Source organism: Anopheles bellator, chromosome 1 (genome assembly GCF_943735745.2).
Source record: "Anopheles bellator chromosome 1, idAnoBellAS_SP24_06.2, whole genome shotgun sequence".
Classification (NCBI taxonomy): Eukaryota; Metazoa; Arthropoda; class Insecta; order Diptera; family Culicidae; genus Anopheles; species Anopheles bellator.
Window position 1 is genome coordinate 60156465 of NC_071285.1, and position 21511 is coordinate 60177975.

A 21511-nucleotide genomic window follows, 5' to 3' on the forward strand; every position below is an offset into this window, starting at 1 on the left:
CCAAACGGCTCGCGTACACAGAATGCTATCGATCGAGAACTGGGGCTACGATTGAGGGTTATCAACAATGATTTCGATTCCAGCGCAGTCCCGTCACGCGGCCTATCACTGATTAGGTCAATTTTGTTGTCAATACGATTACGCCGGCAGTATACACCGCAAAATGTTTAATGTTTCGTTTGCTAAAATAGATAGCAAACTGCAACCAGCTAAAGTGACTGAGTAAATAAACACAATAGGGTTTTCCTATTGTTTACAAACACACTAGTTTGTTTCTATACCATGAAAAAGATAGACAATTCGTCAAATCTATTGTTGTGCTCTTTGCTTTGAACACTAAAAGCTTCAAATCAAAACTACTACCACTGAAACTTCTTGTTCGCTATTTTGCATAAATTACTTTCTTTAAATTGATTTTCAACAAATGCCCCATTACAATCGAAAGCCAATTGATCTCCTGTCTTTTATTTAAATATTCGCTCGAAACCGTCGGCATATGGTCGATCTCGTGCAGTTGAGAAAGCGCATTTCTCCCCCGGTTAGTGTTAGACGAAGACGACGATTGGTTGAAAGTTGTTAAAAGAAAGTGCAATTTAATTGATGCCACTTTGCGAATAAACAATTGTTCCGGTAAAATGTTCGTGCACCGCTTCCGTGGTTGTTGCAATGGGAGAACCAATGCACCGGTCGTTAAAACTTGATCGAAAGAAGTAAACTTTTACGACACAGCCCTGCCTACACCCCATCGTAAAAATGGCCAAATTGCGAAGACCGTATGCAGTCCTAATCGTGCATTAAATGCATGGTCGAGAGCTCGCACATGTGTAGTTGAAGCTCGCGACGCATGATAATGGTGGAATCATTATCTTACAGAGATTTCACCAGAAAAAAAAAGTTCGCTTTCCATAGCTGGACTTCCGTGCAGAGATAAGGTCTGACCACAGATAGCCACTAAAGCAGAATGCACCAAGCGATTAAGTTTGTCTTCGCAACTCGAAATTCGGGGTCGATGCCTTGTGAGCCTTATCGATTTTTGATTTACGATCCGTTGGACACCAAAAAATGATAATTGGCAAAAACCACACGTACGCTAGTTCACGGTTTTTTCAGAGAAGGTTGACACCTGAATGGTGACTCCTTCGATTGATTTACGATCGGCGATGCTGGTTCAGCGGTCAAGTGCATGGCAGCCATGCGTGGCACCATTTTGGGTGTAGCTGGTGGCGCTTAGATTGGCCACAGCCAATTATCGGACTTGCTTCTGTAAGTTTTAAGAGCCATTGGTGTTGCGTTGCAAAAATTTTCGAACAAATGATCCAACGCGTCATTAAAGCTATTAGTTCCACCCTGCGAATCGCATCTGGCGCAATGTGCTGTTTATTTAAGGCTCTTTTCGCATGCTTGAGTCATCCCAAGTGTTTGATAAATTGGTTTTTACGGCCTTATTTGTAACAATGTATTATGGAACTGGTCATAGTTTATGTAAATCGCACCATTGTCGTGCCCGTATCTCAAGTTACCTTTCTTTAACTCCCTGTTAGTTCAAAGTCGCGCAGCCCTAGGGCCAGTTGCTCAGTGCCCCTTAAGTAAGTGTACAATTCATTGTACGCTAATGGTCATAAAAATTGCTAGACAGACAGGACGTTGTGACTTTCGTTTCAGCGCGCGGTGTGTGGCCGCAGAAGGCAAACACCTCGCCTTGCGTACTACCACCCTTTTACGGGCGTTTGAGATTAATCAAAATTTCTCACATTCTTTGCGAGTGCGCCGCCAACACGCGCACCGACCAAATCGTCGACGACGGTGCCCAGTCAGGTTCTATCATCCGGTCCCGACGCAAGTCCAGATCGGGGCCACTGCAGGAGAATAGGCAGATTAATGACATAATGGATGGCCACATGATTACATACTCGCGCTACACATTGAGCGGTCGAGTAGACACCGTCTGGCGAGCTGTCAGTCGAACGCTGGACAATATGTCGGATTTTGCAACACACCGATTGAATCGATCGGCAAAGAATATGCTCCAAATACCGTACTGGGCGCATCGAATCGCAAAGTGAGGTTCCTGGCGCTCGGTTTAAACGCGCAGAAACGTAATCGACTCGCGGGCTAACGATCAGTCCCAACGGACACCAATCAATTGCTCCAACGGGTTGGGGAAAAGCGGTTACAATCACTCGACTACTGGCCGAGTAAGCAAATTTTCTTCCGTAAACTCCCCGTCCGAAACCTTGGTCTGGCTCTACTCGTATTGAACTCTCTTGGAAAGTGGAAGCTAGACCAATGATGCGTAACAACTGGGCTATGTCTGCGTGCCAGTGTGGAAGGGCTGTGTTGCTCACAATGTGACCCAGAGCCAGTTCAGTATGTTAAGGTCACGAAGCACGGCTTCACTACAAGCCAATAGTTTCGCTCGATCACCGAGCTATCACCGGAACGAGAGCTCGTTTTTCTTTCAGCAGTTGAACTTAGCCCAGATGCATATTGGGGTCATTACCAAAACTAGGATATTGAAGAGTTCCGAATAAAATTATCCTTTTTATAGCTCTATTTTCAATTTCATTCAGATTTTTAATGGCGAATCATTCCTTTATTCTAGGTCACTTCAGCAACAATGTTGAACGACAAGTGAAGGTTTCCACTTCAAATTCTATCGTGAGCTTGTAACAAACTTAGTTTTGGATCTAGATTTTGCTTCTCAACCAATAGAGAAGGCGGACCGTGAACCTTTCTAGCCGTTCTAAGAAATCACCGCCACCACCGTCATCGTTGTCGTTGTGCTGGCCAGTATATCCGGGTATCAAGTCTGTGCTTTCCAGTTTCGTTGGTTTGCGTTGTTTTCAGAATGAGTGACATCGAATGAGGAACGGTGAGAACAATTGGCAATAATTCGAAAAGGCAAGTTGTTGAACACTACAAACCGATTGATGATGCCGATCGAAACACTCCCGAAAGCATAATAGAAATATTGCGTTACTTTTTACAGTGAAACACAATTGCCGTTGACTAATGCTCAAAACAGAGCTTATTTATCGGCTCCAACGCAAAGTTCACTAAAATTACCGTTTCGTGCGATTGATAAATGAAAGGGAAATTTTCAATCTCATATCATAATTATCATTCATGGAACTACGTATCCGAAGGGGTGTCGATTTAAATTGCAATTGGAACGGACAGGCCGAAGATATTTACCAATATCTGGGCGCATGTTGCATGTTGCGTTAAAATTGAATGCGTGTCCTACGTGAACACTGTGTTGTGGTAGCGCGTTAGTAAGGCGGTGCTCGGTTGTAACTAGAAAGCGTTGCCTCTGACACCAACCACCACGTCGCAGAGGACCAATTAACTATTTTCATTTGTGGTCGCTTTGATTATGGAGGCAGGACCCAATAACGGTGTATCACGATATTCGCGGCCCATACGGGAAACTTGTCGCGATCCGTTCGCGGCAACGAGCCAGAATGTACTGCATTTGTTATGTTTGCTTTCAGTTTGGTAGATTTTCGTTGGACGCTCGTTCCTACGGTGAATCAGTATGAAGTCAATGTTTCCTTGCCCTTTGGGGTCGTCCAACTTCGGCCTACCTTTCGAACAGCAGACCAACCACAAAGTCAGGCTCGTACTGAAATGAATGCGCTCGGCCTCGCTCACAGCCTTATGACGACATCCGGCAAGCCGCAACCGAGTCGTGGCCCGTTGGTCACTCCCAAGTGGCCCGGATCGTGTCATGCAAAGCCTGTCACGCGTGTCATAGTCGCGCGTGTTTGGGAGTTGAATACCTCGCTTTTTTTCGAGGGAACGCAGAACAAAGCGACAGCCAAGAACACTATTGAAACATAAGGACAGCATAATGGGCAGCTAGGCCGAGGGCGCAAGACGTGCTGTACTTAATTTGCAGTTTGTTCAACTCGCAGCAAATTCGTACGGGTCGTTTGGTCAATTCTCCGATGTGGTAATTGAACTGTCATCGAATTCGAATTAACTAATGAACCGGGGACCCACTATGGAGAAAGGTGTAAGTCAAAAGATAATGGCCGTTCACATGAATCCACTCGTATTGTGAGGAAGCGAGGTTGGAAAATTGAAATGCCGCCCATTTTCAGTCATCAGTTTCGCGTGCTTTTCCTTCACCTTCATGAAAATTGTGTCTCGAACCAGCGCGACACGCACGTGTCATACGAATACCACTTTCAGTTTTCCCGATGAAGAGCTTTTTCGCATTGCCATCCTATACCATCATACTTCATTCGCATCGGTTGCATAACTCCATCATCGCTTTTTATCAAGCGCCATTTTATTTTGTTTTCGTATAAGACGCATCGAGAATTATGCAGCCTAAGCGGGCGTACAATCGACGTGTTATGGTTGTTTGTCAGGAACTTTGTATTTCAGGAAGCCAGAAAAACCGGGGGATGGAAAGAGACTTGTGTTGCATCTTGTCGCAACATGGATCATGAAGACAATTTGCGAAATTATTCCCCCGACATGACTGGAGAGGTAAACAGTTGTAAATGTATTGGTGCTAGCTAAATTTATTTGAAAAAAGTGTTATCTAGGTATTCATCGGTCTATGAAAAGATCCAGGAACCTAGACATGCTACGATAAATGGTCTTGATCTTGTAAGTATTATACGTATTCGCATACGGGTTACGGTTACCTAACAATATAAATGCGTTGTTTCGTAATTGTGTATTACGAACATTTGTCAATGATTGCCTTTCTCCAGGCATTTTTTTTTACGGAGCCGTTTACAGATGCAGATTTAGAGCGGAAAATATTCTTTCAATGCAAACTCAGAACTTTTGAAACCATTGCTGCGCAACTGGCCTACGGTACGTAGGATATTAGCCAGAATCTTAACTAGGCTGATTATGTTTTTGTTGATTGTTCAATTGAGGCAATAATGTAATTACCTAAAGAAGGAATAAACTGATCTTCGTTTAGAGATTTATCCCAAAGCTAGAGACGAATTCAATAACAAACCTTTCTTGAATATCGTTGGTTGACATAAAAAGCAACAAATAGTCAAAAGGAAAATCATATAGGTAAATCAATTAGGAGTTCAAACTTATGACACATTAGCTTCTTGCCGTTTGTTTGACGAGTTTCATCGCAACTTCATGAAGTTGTAGTTTAAGCCATTATTTCACAGACATGCTTTCGTTACAAATCGGAAAAGCACAGGAAAGTTCGCTAAGTCGCAAAGAGCGGTCGAGTGTCGTCAAAGTTTACCGCAGTCGTTCCAATTGTATGACACCAAGTGATACGTGATACGTGAGCTATAGCTGCAGCGCCCAGTACTATGCGGTCAAACAATGCAGACAGTTATGTTAGAGGTTCGTGCATCAGGCATGATGGAGTCCTAAACAATTCAACTTACATAATTCTGTGGCGTCTCATGGCGCAGCAAATGAAGCACGACAGCTGCCGTTTGTCGCCCAGGTTATTCCAGGGAGTGAGTCGCCTGTTGCCCGATGAAATAGATTTCATTCATTCTGCCGTAAAGCATAGTGTTTCTTGGCCCGGCCCCCAGATTGTCAGGGTAATGAGTCGCTCGGCATGGCTTATGCTGCATTTACATTGTGTGTGACAAGTTTTTAGACCGCGGGAGCTTAAGTGGATAGTGCGGGAAATTGCTGGGCACGGTAGCCAGCACGATGGAAAATGCACCGATGCATCGCCGCCCGGTGATTGATGGAATGACCTGCGCGGAGCTACGGATCTTGCGGTAGGCCTTACTGACAGCATTGACAGGCCCTCGTTAAGGACCGAAGGGAATCGAAAGGGGTAAGGAAGGCCAATCAACGAACGGTGGCACGCACATGCTGCATGGAGGGTTTCGGCGGTGGATGATGAAAGGAATCGGAGGCTAGCAACACCATTTAGCCTAGATGCAAACTCAACCTGTGCGCGTCATCAGTCGATTTAATGAACTGCCTAACGACGAGCGAACAACCCGGGAGTTTAGTCGAGAGATCAACGGAACCGAACAACAAACCCAAACGTTGAATTTAATTGGAGAACTTGAATAATTAAACTTTAATTTACACTCGAGTTTAAACTGTAGCTATATACGATGTGCCATATCATAATCGTAATTACTTAAGCATGTAACCGAATAGCGCTGTGACTGTGGTAATAATCCGATGCGTTGGGATCGAAAATTCAACGGGATTTGGAGGGCGTGTGTAGAGTGCATGAATGGGGGCTACGTGATGTTGCACATGCCCATTGTGCTCATGTATTGCGATATTGGTTGCTTCACTTGCGCCTCCCTGTTGAGGCGAGCGATGTTTCAACTAAGACATGCAATGAGCACCAGCTATTTATTGTATTTTGCCGATGTTACTTGACGACACTTTCTTATAATTCGGCAATTATAACGACCGAGCGGTTTTGGCCTGCATCAGAGACAATGTGAATCTCGTTTGCTTACTGTAACATTGTATTCTTTACGGGGAACGGCGTCGTTAGACCTGTGCCAATCCCCCGTAAAGTTGGTAGTGGTCTTGAAGCCAGTCCAGCTACATGACAACAACGAGCGTTATCGATTACTCTATCAACATAAAAACGACATGCTGTGTAGTAAGGTTTTGTCGCGTAATTGTTACACCTAATCTTGAACATAGAAAACCAATTAGTAAGTCGAACTCAATCATCTTAACCTGAACTAATCTTAACCAAAACTCAAGTCTTTTAAAAGAAAATAAAAAAATGGAGATAAGAGAGACAATTCTTATCAATGATTATTAATTAATGTTTCTGAAGTCTAGTAGTCCAGGAGTCCAAGTTAAATTCAGTATTTCCATTCGATCGCTTAAAAGCAGCATAAAATGTTCAGTACACAAGAAAAAAGTTCGAAAACATCATTCCCCCGCAGGAGTAGTGCTTATTTTAGAAAGGATTTGGCCGGACTCTCGTAGACACCGTTTCGGGGCCCACTTAATTTACGGCAAGGTGACGAGCCTTCAAGCTTGTCGCCGGTCGGGGGAGTAATCTTCGTCGAACGCCCTCGCAAGGTCAGGTGATCGTGTGAAACTTCGCAGCATGGCCTTCTTGAGAAGACGAAGAAGAAGGAAACACTGTCGTCCACGCGTTAAACCTTGAAAATTGGGCTTGATTTTTATGTTTTATTTTCTCAGCGCTGTGAGGCAGTGGCTGTTTCAAGTTCAGCCCGCCGGCACAACGGACAGCTGAGAAACAGTGTTGAGACTTTACGTACAGCAATCCTTCGCTCCTGAGGACATCATAAAATCGATTTTCGTGCTCCGATGGTTATCTGCGATGTCGGTGCTGGAAGGGTTGACAGCCTTTGTGGTGGACAATCGCTGCCTTATGCTTTTTCAAACCATTCAAACGAAACCAACTATCGTAATTAGCCATCCATCTCATAAATCTTTCATCATCAACATTCGGTCGTTCGATGGGCGTAAGGGTCAGTTTTGAATCATAATCAAATTATGGTCGTTTAAAGTACAAAAACACGCCTGTAGCCTCCTTACATTCACTGCCACCCACCTGCAATAAAAGTTTAATCTATGGTTCCCACCCTACAAGACTATGTGCTGTTGAGAGAGCTCGTTCTTTATGAATGCTGCCTTTAATTCGATTCCTTTCTAAACCGGTGTACGCTGGATTAGATAGAATCTTACTATGGTTTGAATATCAACTGAAAACGGAACTGTGTCCGTGTAAATGACCGCTCCATCTGATGGCATTGAGCAGAGGCAAAATTTTTGAGTTTTATGAGAATCGTTCGTGGCACTTCCATAAATCATTCAGGGAAGCGAGAAGGCTCAACACACCAAAGGAATGAGAAACGACATACCTTGTGCGATGGAATCGAGCAAAACTACTCTAGAAACGAACTTTGGGGAGGTGATTCAAATGGATTTCTCTAATTCGAAGGTACTTAAATGAAGGTAAAATCAGCTAGAAACAGTTAATAGCAGTGCTAGACGTAACGATGTGGATAATTAATAAATGAGTAATACCTCGTGACCGTGAGGCACTCAAATAAAGACACGCACCCAAAGCCTCAGAACAGAACACGACCACCTTATTATTGGTTAGATCATGTTAATGTATTAAAAATATTTAACTAACATCGTTCCCAACACCCTGGTGAATATGAATTTGGGTGGCCACGTACATTCTCGATCTGGCGTGCTACTTGGAAAACTGTGAAACAACATCTTGACCCGCGACCCACGACTATCGATCCAACCATAAGAGATGACCATTCGACATAAGCTTGGGTTTTTATGAAAATCTATAGCAAATTTTGTCGTTTTACTTTTATATCAAACAAAATGATGGAACCGAACGAGTCGCTACGTGGGTTCTCAAACTCGTCATCAACAACACTCCGGAGACTCTGACACGGAGTGGGTCAGTCTGGTCAGGTTTCCCTCAAAGCATCACGCTGACCCAGTTAGGAACCGCACGACTTACTCTAGGTTGAACGGACGTTTGCCGATTTATGATGACGTGAAGTGCTCCAGAAGACGATCGGTGTTTTGAGTAAAATTCCACTGCCTTGCCAAGACCCACAACTGCCTTCCGTACTCGCTGGGATACGCTTTTAATTGGTCCTAACAAAACTGAGCTGCCAGATAGGCTGGTATTGGGTATTGGGCAAACCGAAGTCCTAGTGCCCTACTGTCAGTTGATTGCTCTCCTGCTGTCGCGTTGGAAGTAGGTTATAGCCAATCGGCCCGAAAATTATCGACGAAGTATTCGCCACTAGTTTAGTACACCATTTTTCACCTCACATGCTTTTTTAACCCTAACGAACGTTTTTGAGACGAAGCATAATTAAAGGGTTTGCTGGGCTACCGAACGGCGACATCTAGCGCAGGGGTTAGTTGGGCTCAATTAGGGTGAACGGTTGAATGGAGCGATCGGCAGTTTCGAAATGGGGTCAGATGTCGCATTGGATCGATCGGTTCGATCTGCATCGAGTTTTGGTCTTTCGGCGAAGATTTCGCCAACGCTAACGTCATGCGAATAGTTTGCACACAAGCTGTGGTCGATCGATCAGCTGGGCCACAGGTTGTCCTGCGTCGATTGATTCGGGAGATTTAGATTTAGATCTCTTGAGCAGTTCCATGAAGCCCAGTCGTTAAATAATCTCCTAACCATTCGAAAGTAGCTTATTTCCCGTTCATGTTCCCAGTTGCATCAACATTTGTATAAATCATTTGCAAAAATAACGCCTTTAAATAGATCTTCGGCGGAATGAAATAACAATTTTCTTGACGAATTAAGACAATTTCCATGTACTCATTTTGTTTCGCAGAGTCATAGATATGGCACAAAATATCTGCAAATATTGTTTTAAACTATTTTCCTACCCCTCGTCTCAAAGCTCCTGATTCACCACAAAGCGTTATCCGCTAATGGTCTTCTTCTCATAGCAGTAGCTTCAGTATAGATTCGGCAGCTTTAGTCACTCGGCAAGTGTGTCCAAATGCTGTTTTCCCTTTGACATTTGGTTTGTGTTATATTTTTGCCACTTTGCAACGGAATCACCCCAAGGGGACTGGAGGCGTTTGCGATGTCTGGTTTTATTTGTACTCATCTTCGAGGACAAATTATTGTAATGATCTCAATTGTATCAACCAAACCTGTGATGCAATCACACCGAGCTGCAGATTGGATTCGGTTGCAAGATTTGCGTATAACTTAACCATCGTTTGTCATCGCCAATTTACAGTTTGAGGTCGTGGTTAACAACCGCTAACCTTGACATTAACAGGTCTCTGGTGACCGTAAAAGTAGAATTTTTCAGAAAGCGTTCTACATGCGCTGATTGGGAGGAGAATAGTCCTATAGTGACCGGTGGTGGTGCAATAAACATTTACGACGCGCTCGAAATAATATGGTTCGTACGTGTCGTGCTCAGGATCGTGATGGGGACGGGTTAAACTTTTTGCTGCTTTATCTGTTGGTCAAACATGTAGCAGCAATCAAACGCCGGGGTATATTTGAACCCGGAACTTGTCTCTTCAGAGTTGCGTTTTACGGCGTGACCGATCTCTGCTGCAACTCGATGTCGGTGCTCAAAGCCTCCATTGAGAGGAATTTTGGAATTTAATTGCTCGTTTTATGCACACGTTTCGGCCAGCACTTTCGGCTCCCAATTGGTGATAGGGGATTGGATGTCCACGTTGAAGTTGCTCGATGGGGGTTGTGTTTCGAGACCAAATTTTCTTAGCAACTAGTTACCCCGCTGCTAATGTAAAACTTTTAATTGGTAATACCTATCATTCCGGAAGTATTTCCCGTAAACCATTATGACGGTGCGGATGGGAAACTATTTGTCTCGCGCATTATTAGCTGAAAATTTACGCTTTAAGTTTATAAAGCCCGTTATTTCCATTTCATTTTGGCATGTTTGTTAGGATTCTACCAAAAATGTTCATAAAAACGAAGTGGAAAAACTACCACCTGGAAACCGCAGGACAGGGCCACCATCCATCACCCTCTCGTTTAGAAAACGGTGCTGACATCGATCGGTATAACTGTCAGCATAAAATCACCCCGGTCTCCAATAATAATCGCGTATATCATGTTTTCTCCCTCAAATTATCTTATCTGCTTTATTCGATCAAATTACAGCGCTACCGGCTCTGCCAGTCCTCGGACCAAGTGGAAAGCTCTTGTCGTAAAGTGCATCAGCGTCATGCAGCGATGCCGTCGAAGTCCACATCAAACGAGACCCGTAGCGTGCCGATGGAACAATTTCGCTGGTTCGAAAGGAATAATCGGAATCCACGGGCCGGTGTGCCAAGATATAAAACCTTTTGGGGCCACCATTGGACGTGATGAGTGCCATTTTAACTAGCACGACGTGCACTCAACTGCGCGGAGGTGAAGACGGTGGGGAATTAAAAAAATGCTGATCGGACAGCGCCACACTCACAGCGGGGTTGTGATCGCATATTGCCAATGCGACAAATGTGCAAAATTTTCTACGAATTGAGCAAAATGGAGTGAAAACTTCCGGCCGCTTGCATCAAGGTACTTGGCAGTCGTGGCTCACCCACTTGACACAGACCGCCGTCGACGTCGTTGACGACAGGTTGCCATCGTCTCGACGGCCATCGATCGCGTGAACCGTTAGTTAGACACCCCAGACACACCGAACCGGGCGGGAGTCCACATACTTTAATGAAATCAATTCGACAATGCTTTCTCTGTTTATTTGATTTTAAATTTTCATTCCGCCGTTATTGCTCCATAATTTTTCACCTTACATGCCCGGGCTTCGGTGTTGAGCGGTTTGTAAGCATCCCCCCCCCCTCTCTCTCTCTCCCTCTCTCTGTGTCTCTCTCGCACTTCCTTTTCTTTCCCCTTCTCTTTGGCCATGCAAGATGTATGGGCGAGCTGTTTTGCGGTCGCCCGGAAACGAGTGTCGTTTAGGCTGACAGCCGTCTTAACGCCTTGCTTGTCGAGCGCGACTTTTCGCGTTCCCTCGTCGCGCTCCGGGGGCGTTTTACGAAATTTGTGAAGTAAAACGTGAAAACAGGAAAAATTATATACATGTAAGGTTGGCGAGCGCTTGATGAGGTGACCGTTGGGCAATGGAAATGCACGGACCACGTGTACAGTCGCCGCGACAGCGATGGTTTGACTTTGCTCGAAACCAGCAACGGACTTGTCCAGTGGGCAGGCATGTTCACTTTCGCTTATTTTCGATAGTAAAGCAACTTTATTGGCTTCGAGGGGTGTAGCGGGCAAGTGTTGATGAACTGTCTGAGGTGGCTACTGTCACACGGGCCCAACCTTCAATAAAAAGAACTGTATCTCGCTTGGTTATGATTTTGTTAAGTGTCTGGTGTAATTTCGGCCTTTTGCGTGCCTCCTGGCGTTTACTTTGCTCGCCTCGAACCACCAGCGTTGTAACAAATTCCATCACTGTCTATTGTGGTGACTGACCTTTTCTTTCGGACCCACAGTTAAACTAACGTACGGAAGCTTTATTGATCATTTTAATACAGTTAAAAATTAAATTATTGTATAATTTGCACTCACTCGACAGATCGTCTGTGTTCTCCTAGGCTCAAGGAAAAATGATTTTTTGCAAAATAATAAACAGTATAATTGGAATATTTTTATTAATTTTCCATTTCGTCGCAGTTATGGATCTCTTAAGCATAATACGTGCTAGATGTCGTCGGACCGATATTTCCGTTGTCCAAAATGTGGCTTCAACTTACCTGGACGTACCGCGGTGGCCAATTATGTAGATCGAGCAAGTCCGAGATGGTGAGTGAATGACTTAATTTTTCACCTCCCATATGCATAAAAATACGCCCGGTTGCCTGTTGCGGTCAGCTGCCCGTCATTCAACCTGTCTCATTCATAAACCACTTTTATGCTGGCGATGCAAGGTTGGGCCCTCTGGTTTTGTGGCGGCGTGCAAACACTTACGCAACCTTCGCTGAGTTCTTGTACGACGATCCTTCCTTCGCAACGCGTAGCTCGTCTGTCTCAAGCCGATTGCCAACATTTGGACGATGATCGAGTTTCGTTGGTCCTAGCAGGCCGCGCAAGGAGAGTGAAGTGTGTCACCAACAGATAGGGATGGTGGAATGGACAAACATTTCTGCATACAACATTAACTACGTCACATGTCCACCGAGTGCTCGTATGGGTGGAACTTTTGATGGAGTCCATCTAATCATAACGTGGTTGACGTTGGCACTCTCTCTTTTTATTTTTCTCTCTCTCTCCCTCTCTTTTACGCCCTTTCTATGAGAGGGTGGTTTCAATTTGAGTCCATGTAACGCTTCGTTAAAGGCCGCGAGGGAAGAAGTGGGCTCTCCAAGGAGCCGTTAATCTTACGCTTGGACAAATATGATTTATTGATGGGGTAGGCCAACTTCAGGCCCATCGGCCCCGGTCGGAGGGCGTACGAGGTGGCAGGTGGCTATCACCCCACTCTGTATCAGTCCGTCAACTCGATAGCTTAATTGCCGTGACGAGAGATATCGAGACAACAGCTCTCGAGGGAGAAATACCGTCGCCCGAAAGCTGAATTTCGTGTTCCGAATGGCGCTTCCGGGTTTTGGGCGTTTTACGAACATACAGAGTGTTGTTGGTGATAAACGGCTCTGCGAATTAAGAACAGCAGGATTGTTGGCCGCTTAGAATTTGCTACAGAAAGGCAAGCCAGCTGGATTTGGCAACCAATGCGAAACTTGTTTTAATATGCTAGTTATGAAAGTACACCAAACCGAAGAGTGAACCTCGGTTTAGGATTTATAGCCACCCGGAGTATGGTGGAGCCATGTTTGCTTTTAACGATACCGACTACGTGGCCTTAAACTGTCTATCTAACTTGCCAGGGCTAGCAAATGGTGTCAATTAAGCCAACGTCGAATTAAAAATTAAAAAAAAAACATTTCTCCGCTTCACCTTGTCCCGCAACCCGTTCATCGATGAGGTTTGGGAGATTGTTCGAATATTTAATACGGCATTTATTTGGATAAAACTGTGATAGTGATCGTCAATTTTACTTTCTACTCTCGTCCTTGATTACAATAATTAATTACCAGTAGCACATGACTTATGGTAGGGCTTACAGTTTGTTTGACGATCAAGTTCGATAGCGCTGCGTACGAGCGAATGATTAAATCACTCGATTGTCACGTAACATATAAAGCATGATGCTGAAACCGTGCGTTTTAGTGCTCTGAGCTCCGAATGTTGCGGTCTTGTGCGCACTTTCACTAAATTCTGCGCTCGGTTAAACGATTGCGAAACGAAATCAGCCAGTCGCCTCGCGCCCACTTAAAAAAATGATGATTTCGGGCCACGTGGACGTGAACATTTGAAACCCATGGCGGGTAAAAAACGCATTCGCATTTTTCAATTCAATTACACGGCACAACGGTTCCTGCTTCCTGACTGCAGCTAACTTGAAATCAGTCGTTTCTTTCGTGGCCTTTGCATTTTCAACTGCCTTCGGCCTTCACTAAAGGTGGTCGGGTGGAAAATGCATTTTTGCAAAATAAATCCCGAAAACTTCACACGAACGTCCCAGCGAAATCTTCTATGTCTAAAACGCGACCAACCTGCAACAGATTGCAAGGCACTCCCGCGAGAGCAAGTGTTTCATCAGCGACCATCGTCGCCCGGCGCCTCGCCAAACGCAGACTACATGCAGAGGGAAAACCAAACATTTCCCAAGGCTCAATTGTTTGGCGATGATTTAAAAAACGCACTCCACTCTGCGTGCATCGCAAGTATTGGTACAGTGTGCATCTGGAGCAAAGTTGAGCCACGCTTCAGCAATAACCACTAACATTGATTTAGCAACCAGCATATTTCTCCAACTAGTATCTTTGCTGCCTCTTGCCGGTATTTTTTTTTGCTGCACAAACCCATCGTTATACAGTTTTTCAACTGATGGTGGCTAGGAATTTGCACGTTTAAAATGAATATTATTCAAATTTATTCCTTTGCATGTTATCATAGTGATGACGACGCAATACCGTCGCGTAATATGCTAATATGAATCGGCACAATTTTTGGATCACGCTCACCGACAACAAGATTCTGGACAAGCCGATTGCGACATTCGTTTAAAACGGTGGCAAGGTCAGTGTCATATGTGTAGGATAGTTGATTAATTACCCATCAAATGGCGTCCGGAGCGGGCGAAATTATGGAAATACTTGCCCCAGCATGTAACCGTCAGGCCAAAGTCCTTGCCTGGTTCGAATTTTTATGTCAGATGTCACGGTTGTACGGCTATGCCGATTAGCGTTCGCCACACCGAGCCTCTACGGTGACACGACACGGTGGTGTTGATTCGCAGAGGGTTCCACGTTCTGCACGGTACACGAAACATGAATAAGCATTAAAAGGCCTCATTATGCTATTTTCAGATGAGCTTGCTATATATTTAATAAACCTATTTAAGTACTGGAGTACTGGGTGGTGGTTATTTATTGGATACAGATATTGTTGATGAAATGTCCGAATTGTGCCATTGAATGAATTGAGCTTGGCTGTACACCGACAGTGTAGAAACCTTTCTAAACCTTCATATTGCTTGTACGTAACGCAGAAGAAATTAAGGGACGGTGAAGCGTTTTCTTATCCCAAGCAGATAAAAATTCTGGAATTACCGTTGAGCTAGTTCATTAGTCCAATTTGTTCGGATACTTAACGGATGCAGAAACGAAGTCGGGCATGGCGAACTTAAGCGGAATGCACTCTATTAAGTCCGGGGTATATATTTAAATGTATTTTTTGGGGTTTCGTGGGGAAACTTCTTCAGGCGTCTTGACGTCAGCAGTGACGAGTCGACGGTAAGTGAAGTTCATACAAGCTGTACGTGCGTTTCGTCGTTCCGTTGTCTTAGTACAAACAAATTACGAATGGTATCCTGCCCAAGAGGGTGTCGTCCCTGTCCCTCCTCATCAGTTCATTACACCAACACCGACGAGAGCCACCTTTCGACGCCACTCGAGACGAGCGACGCCTTCCTATCCTAAAAGCATGAAACATTTATGTTCAGTATGTGTTATGAACCCGATGCTCCCAAAGGCGCTTGCAGCCTTGCGGTGCAGGTTGCTGAATGAATATTTATGCATGCAGTTGCGAGTGAATATGTGAAACTCCGAGACTGGGTTCTCGTCTACTAAAGAGCGTGGGACAAAAAATGAAAAAGCGTAAAGCTGGAAGACGGGAACCATTCCAAAGTCTATACTCTCTCTTTCTACCTTTATGCCCGGGGCTAGGGCTTCTTCTTCGTCGTCTTGCTAACTAGTACCGGCTACATTTCTCCACTAGAAGCGTCTTTGCAGACGCTCACCACCGTTCGCACACTCGTGCAGGTGCTACAGACGGCAAGGATCCTCCCACTGTCCTCTTAATGGTTAGTGGAACACGAAAGGTCCCATGGTGATTTGGCTTGCTGGTGGTTGTGACGGTGGTTTTCAGTCTCACGTGCGCAAATCGTAGCTTCTGCCATTACCCATAGTAGTCAGCTAAAGCGTGAAACGTGGAAGGTAGTGAAGAGTGCATTAGCGATCGTGCTCAACTTGCTACAGTAACGGGCGAAAAAAGCAAACACGCAACGCAATGGAAAGCACCAAGGAACGCGGAATCACAGGAAGTCACAGAGAACGATGGTAATTATTTCACGCGGTTTGCAGGTCAGAAATAAAAAGAAAAGGGTAGAAGGTTTAGAAGTCCATCTGGCTTCTTTTGCAACAAATAGGAATATAAGTGGTGCTAGGTGCTGCATGCCTCCAGGAAAGCCTGCAGCTGTACTAATAGTACCAGAACCAAAGCATCAGCAGTCATAACAACATTATTAGCCGGATGCACTTACCTGTCATGACTTCCATGAATTCTGTGGCAGTGTTGGGTAGTTGTCGACAAGGCCGTTGGTGTGATGTTTCGTTTACAATTCATATGAAAACAATATAACGATAGAAAAAATAAGATCCAGATTTCATACGTAACCAAATGGTCCAAGGAGAGAAATCCTAATGATCTCTTCGAACCTTAGTTCTATCGTACCTTCAAAGTCCACCGTGCCGGAACCATCGGCATCGATTTCGTCAACGATGTCGTCCAGTTCCTCTTCCGGTACGGCACCATCCAGCTCGCGAAGAATGGCCTTAAACTCTTCCACGGGCAAGTATCCTTTGGCTGCGGCAGTAACGACCAATAAAAACTTTATTCCAAAAAATGTCACGGTATTAAATGTGTTACACCGTAAACGAATAGAATATTTGTTGAACATTCTACATACGAAAATGCACAATATTTGTGTTCCATGATATTTCCTTGAAGAATTTGTTAACAACCGTTCGTGAATCAATTTTCCACTATTCGGTTCACAACATACCACATCTACGGGCAAAGCATTTCTCGACGTTCCCTAAATTGAACGTGATTTATTTGCACAGTTTGAGTACTATATCACTTGACATGACAATTCTGGCAAATACAGTCGAGGAAAGTGAAAAAAACGGTTCAATGCATCTAGCCTGTGGTGCATTTGCACACCAGTTCACGCCATCAGATTGCACTTCGTGCAGTTTTCGGCCTTTTTATTTTTTTTCCTTTGTACGTTATTCATAGCATGAGAACTGCCCACATTCGGATGTGACGCCAAAGAGCCACGAAGGCGGTCAGGGTGTAGCATTGAGTCGGAGATAGTGCTAAAAATAAGATGACACAGATTGCAAAAATTGTCCAACTTCACAAACGGGCTAGCCTTATCGAAGTCGGCCCAGAACCAGGACTCAATTTGCATCGGAAGGCATCGTCCCGATGCGAGAAGGATTTTGTCAAAAGCAGTTGCAGAAACGAAAGACTGACTTCATCGAAAGGCAAAACGATAGCGAACGCTTCTGGTAGTCTGGTTTCCTTCTTCTCCAGGGTAGTATTTTGCATACATTTTCGAAATAGATACACGCAAACGGAAGCCAACATTTGCATATTTCGTTTCCAACCCTTAACACCTGCAGTTGGATTGCACTACATTTCTTTTTTTTAAGGTCGCTGCTCGTTTCGTTCCGACGGAACTGTTTGAGCGCCTTTTCCTGGATCACACCTTGCATTATATGCTTGAAAGTGTCATGAAAATCCTGCTAGTCTGGAACCAACACTCACCGTCCTTGTCGTACATCATGAAAACTTCTCGCAACTCCTTCCGCAGCGCGTCATAGTCTTCCTCCGGTTCGACGTAGTTCGAGGCAAGTGCCACGAACTCATCAAATTCCAGCTGGCCGGACTCATCCTCGTCGTACTCCTCGATCACTTCCTCCAGTTCCTCCTCCGTCAGCTTGTGGCCGAGCAGCTCAAGGATGGTACCCACAACGTCCGTCGAAATGCTGCCTGTTTTCTCCTTGTCGAATGCATTGAATGCATCTCGCAGCACTACGAAGCAGAGAGAAATTGTTCATTACAATCAACAACCGATGTAAAGCATCGAAAAATCAATCGATTTGAGCTGCTTCCGAAACGCATACTTTCTATTAACCGAGCCCGGCAGGCGAGAAGTGGATTTTCATTTTCAATTTAAGCACAGTTTCTGCCACCCTTTGCCTTTGGTGCCCCGAGCGAAGATTTTCCTCTGCGCGATGACTCACCTTTCAACTGGTCTTTGCTGAGCTCCTGAGCGTTGGGGGCGATTTAACATGAAATTAATCCCAATTCACGCCATCCGCAGCAGCATCGTCAGTATTGTTGGCGATGAAAATTAAGCCCCCGGTCAGACAAAACAGGCACCATTAAACAATTAATAAGCGCGATGAAAGCCACGGACCGTCACGTCGATAGTGGTGAGATAAGAATTACAAAAAAAATAACAGCGAAATTAAGTCAATCGAACACGGAACGGAACAGAGGTAAACATAATAATTCGCGAGCCCGGATCGAGGCCGATGAAAAGGCCAAAATAATTATTCGCGTACCTTGCCGTTTCCAACACTTTCGGCAGTTTCCGACATTGTATCCGACATGATGTTCAAGTTTGGAGTAAATGAGTCTCTGGTTAAATTCCAAGCTACACCACAAAATTGCAAATTTTGTCTTCCTCAGAACGATGCACAATGGTCGGGTGCGTTTGGGCAACTAATCTGTGCGAGCCGCGATGCGATGACGTTGGCAAAAGAGGCAGATGGAAACAAAAAAAACTACGAAAAACGTCTGGGAAATCGAGTACAATCGAGATCGAAGACGCTAGTCAACAGCTGCAATGGAAGTAGTATACGCAAGGGCGAAAGTGCAACAACTGCACCGACGGTGCGTCTCGCCAATCCAAAGGGACAATCGGCTACACTCGCACGGCTACTGCACCCAGTGCTCAGTTCCTTTCCATCTGCCTTCTCATGAAACGATCTGCGATGTTCTTCGATTCAGCGATTCGCGACACACGCAAGCCTTGCAGCAATGAACGCAATCGATAGATCGGCGCGAGAAGCCACACGCACAGTACGCCCAGAAGGATTTTCGCACACTCTTCCGGAACGCTATCGCCACTGACTAGCAACACTTTCCCATCCAGTAATCAAGTGGCCATTCAGACAACCACAGAGCACAGCCCGACCTGGGCTCTGACACCGCCGTGGCCAATTAATTCATGAAGATTCTTTTTCACGATGAGTCAACTCTATCTCGACCGTTGTTCGCTGTCTCTTTTCAATCATACAGTTTTCACTCTATCTAACTCGGGTTCCACTAGCGGTGACCTTCCGGGTTACCCAATCCGCAGGTGCTGGCCGACTGCTTGAGTCAACTGACTGTATGGCGTCTCTGCCAGCCAGAGGTCGTGACGATTGCAGCTACCTTGTCGTCTGTAAGAGGGAAGAAGCTGGTTCGTTTGCACTATGGTTGCTTCAGAAAGAGTGTCAAAAATAACAAACGAGTATCCAAATTTTAAAAATATCTTCTTTTGGTTATCATTTTTATATAAAATCATATTATCCATGGAAGTAAATGGTTATTTATCACGAAACATAAATAAATAATGAAAAGCAGTGAAAAGCAAGGATTTAAAGTATCCAGTAATGAATATAAATAAAATGTATACTTCACAAATTGTTGCATACAATAATAAAACGTGACTGTATAAAGAAAAAGATAACAAGAAATTTTGACAAGCGACTCCATTGCGTCAATAGTTATAGAGGGTAACCGAACGTTGCCACAGATCGCTGGCAGTGACAAGAAGTCGTGCCACTAAGCTCATCACGGCATTAATCATTGAAATTAAATATAATGAATCGGATCGCGCATTCCAATCCCGCTGGGCGGTACGGCCTTTGGCATCGATCCCGATCCCGGCATAGCATAGCGTGGTCATTACGCGCAGCAAACATGTGCGTACTTTTTTCGTCCGATTTTATTAACTGAATCTGCACCTGACCTGCGCCGGTACGATTGCACGCGATTACTGGGAGCATAAGCTTATTGCCAACCAAAAATATGTCGCCAATGATATTTTCGTTAGTCGGGGTAATAGCAGCAAAATCCAAACCACAAATGTTCGAAACATCCGTGTTTTCGAAATATTGCTTACTTATTATTACACCTATATACGACCTCTACTATGGTTTTCGGATTACTTACGAATGATTGTAATTTTGAGTTGTGATATTTGAATTAGCTGCAATGCAAAATTCTTGGCATAATTCAAAATTCCGAAGGCAAATTCAAGCTTCGAGATCGTACTTTAAAAAGTGATAACGCATGCCCGAAAAAATTTGTTCAAGTTTAAAGCAGTAAAAATTCATTGTAACGTAATTGCATCTTCAGATACAGATACCGATTTGAGCCCAGTGATTTGGCCATTAACCAGCGGTACGTGCTATCCTTCAACCGCGGTGAGAAAACAGTTTTCCAAGAAATCCTTAAAGTAATCGATTTACACGGCAACATGCCAGCGTCAGATGAACGGGATTTTGTGGATTTACTGGCCAAGCCCCTGGTGGGCATAAATTAAATGATTTGGAAAGTTTCAACCAAGCGTAGCCTGATTGGGTAACAGATGCTGCTCTGGATTTGATTAATATTTTATAGAACGGCATCGTTGGATATGGTTCATTTCGGTATGAAAGTTACGTGGATTGTTAAGCCACAATCAATATGTAATAATCGACATGGGAAAACAGATTTCAAATACGGTATTTGCTGTGTTGAGCTTTGTAAACGGCACAACGTCTGTTCACGCCTGTCAACGTCGCTTAGCTTAGTTCTCGTAGCATCGTATAGCCAAGTTCAGAAAAAGTGTGTTTTGAACATAACACAAGGGCTTATAAATGGAAACATGTGTCAATTTCTTGTAACCAATCAAGAACTGTTAATTTCTCGATTTCAACAGAGTAAGAAAGACATTAGAAAACAACTCGGAATGCAAACAATTCAATTTCGCTTGTGGCTTGGGTGTTGTTTAAAAATGTATCATGATATTCAGCTGCGAAAATGTTATACTTAATCACCAAAGTAAGTTTAATAAATTTAATAACCTTTAATTGGTAATGAAGCTGGTGTGAAAAGTCTTTGGGATATTGAAATGAATTCTTATAATCTGTGATCACTGTAAAGTGTCTAACAAAAATCGACCTTTGATGAGAATTTGTCAAGAACATGAAACAGCTTGAAACACCTTGAAACTATGAAACAGCTATGAAAGATGTAATGCACAGTTTTATCACTAAGCGTTAACTAAATTGCGTTATACGTTCATCAAGCGTTCCTATCAACGCTCAATTTGAACGCTTCCGCGAAGCTTTTCGCTGGTTGTCGTCGACAAATAAAGTACATAATTTTATTACTTCAAACTATAACGCTGTTTGTTCTCATTCGCTTTGTTCTTTCGCTTCACCTGTGTGCTGATGCGAAGGGCCAACAACAAAACCCACGTGGTAATACGAAAAGGAACTATGCTTTCTTGTGTTGAATTCATTCGTTTATTGCCATTTATCTTTTTCTTGAGTCTGGGGGTCGTGGGTATGATTTTGCGACAGTTTG

At 44.1% G+C, this 21511-nt stretch overlaps 1 protein-coding gene across 4 annotated transcripts; it reads right to left on the minus strand.

The window, feature by feature from the left end:
* Positions 1–14974: 14974 nt before the first annotated feature.
* On the minus strand, positions 14975–19248 carry LOC131216414 (troponin C, isoallergen Bla g 6.0101-like). 4 transcript variants are annotated; one of them, XR_009157059.1, is made up of 7 exons: positions 18454–19246; positions 18130–18154; positions 17651–17917; positions 16550–16681; positions 16359–16379; positions 15745–16011; positions 14977–15512 (listed from the first exon to the last, which is right to left on the minus strand). XR_009157059.1 is itself a non-coding variant. In XM_058210900.1 (6 exons), exons 1-6 carry the CDS (start codon positions 18499–18501, stop codon positions 16061–16063), a joined length of 501 nt encoding a protein of 166 aa, XP_058066883.1. In that variant the 5' UTR covers positions 18502–19248; the 3' UTR covers positions 14975–16060. The 4 variants fall into 4 exon arrangements, 3 of the variants coding, with proteins under 3 accessions (XP_058066883.1, XP_058066884.1, XP_058066882.1); XM_058210900.1 differs by having other exon boundaries at positions 14975–16068; positions 18454–19248; XM_058210901.1 differs by lacking the exon at positions 15745–16011 and having other exon boundaries at positions 14976–15512; positions 18454–19248.
* Positions 19249–21511: the final 2263 nt, after the last annotated feature.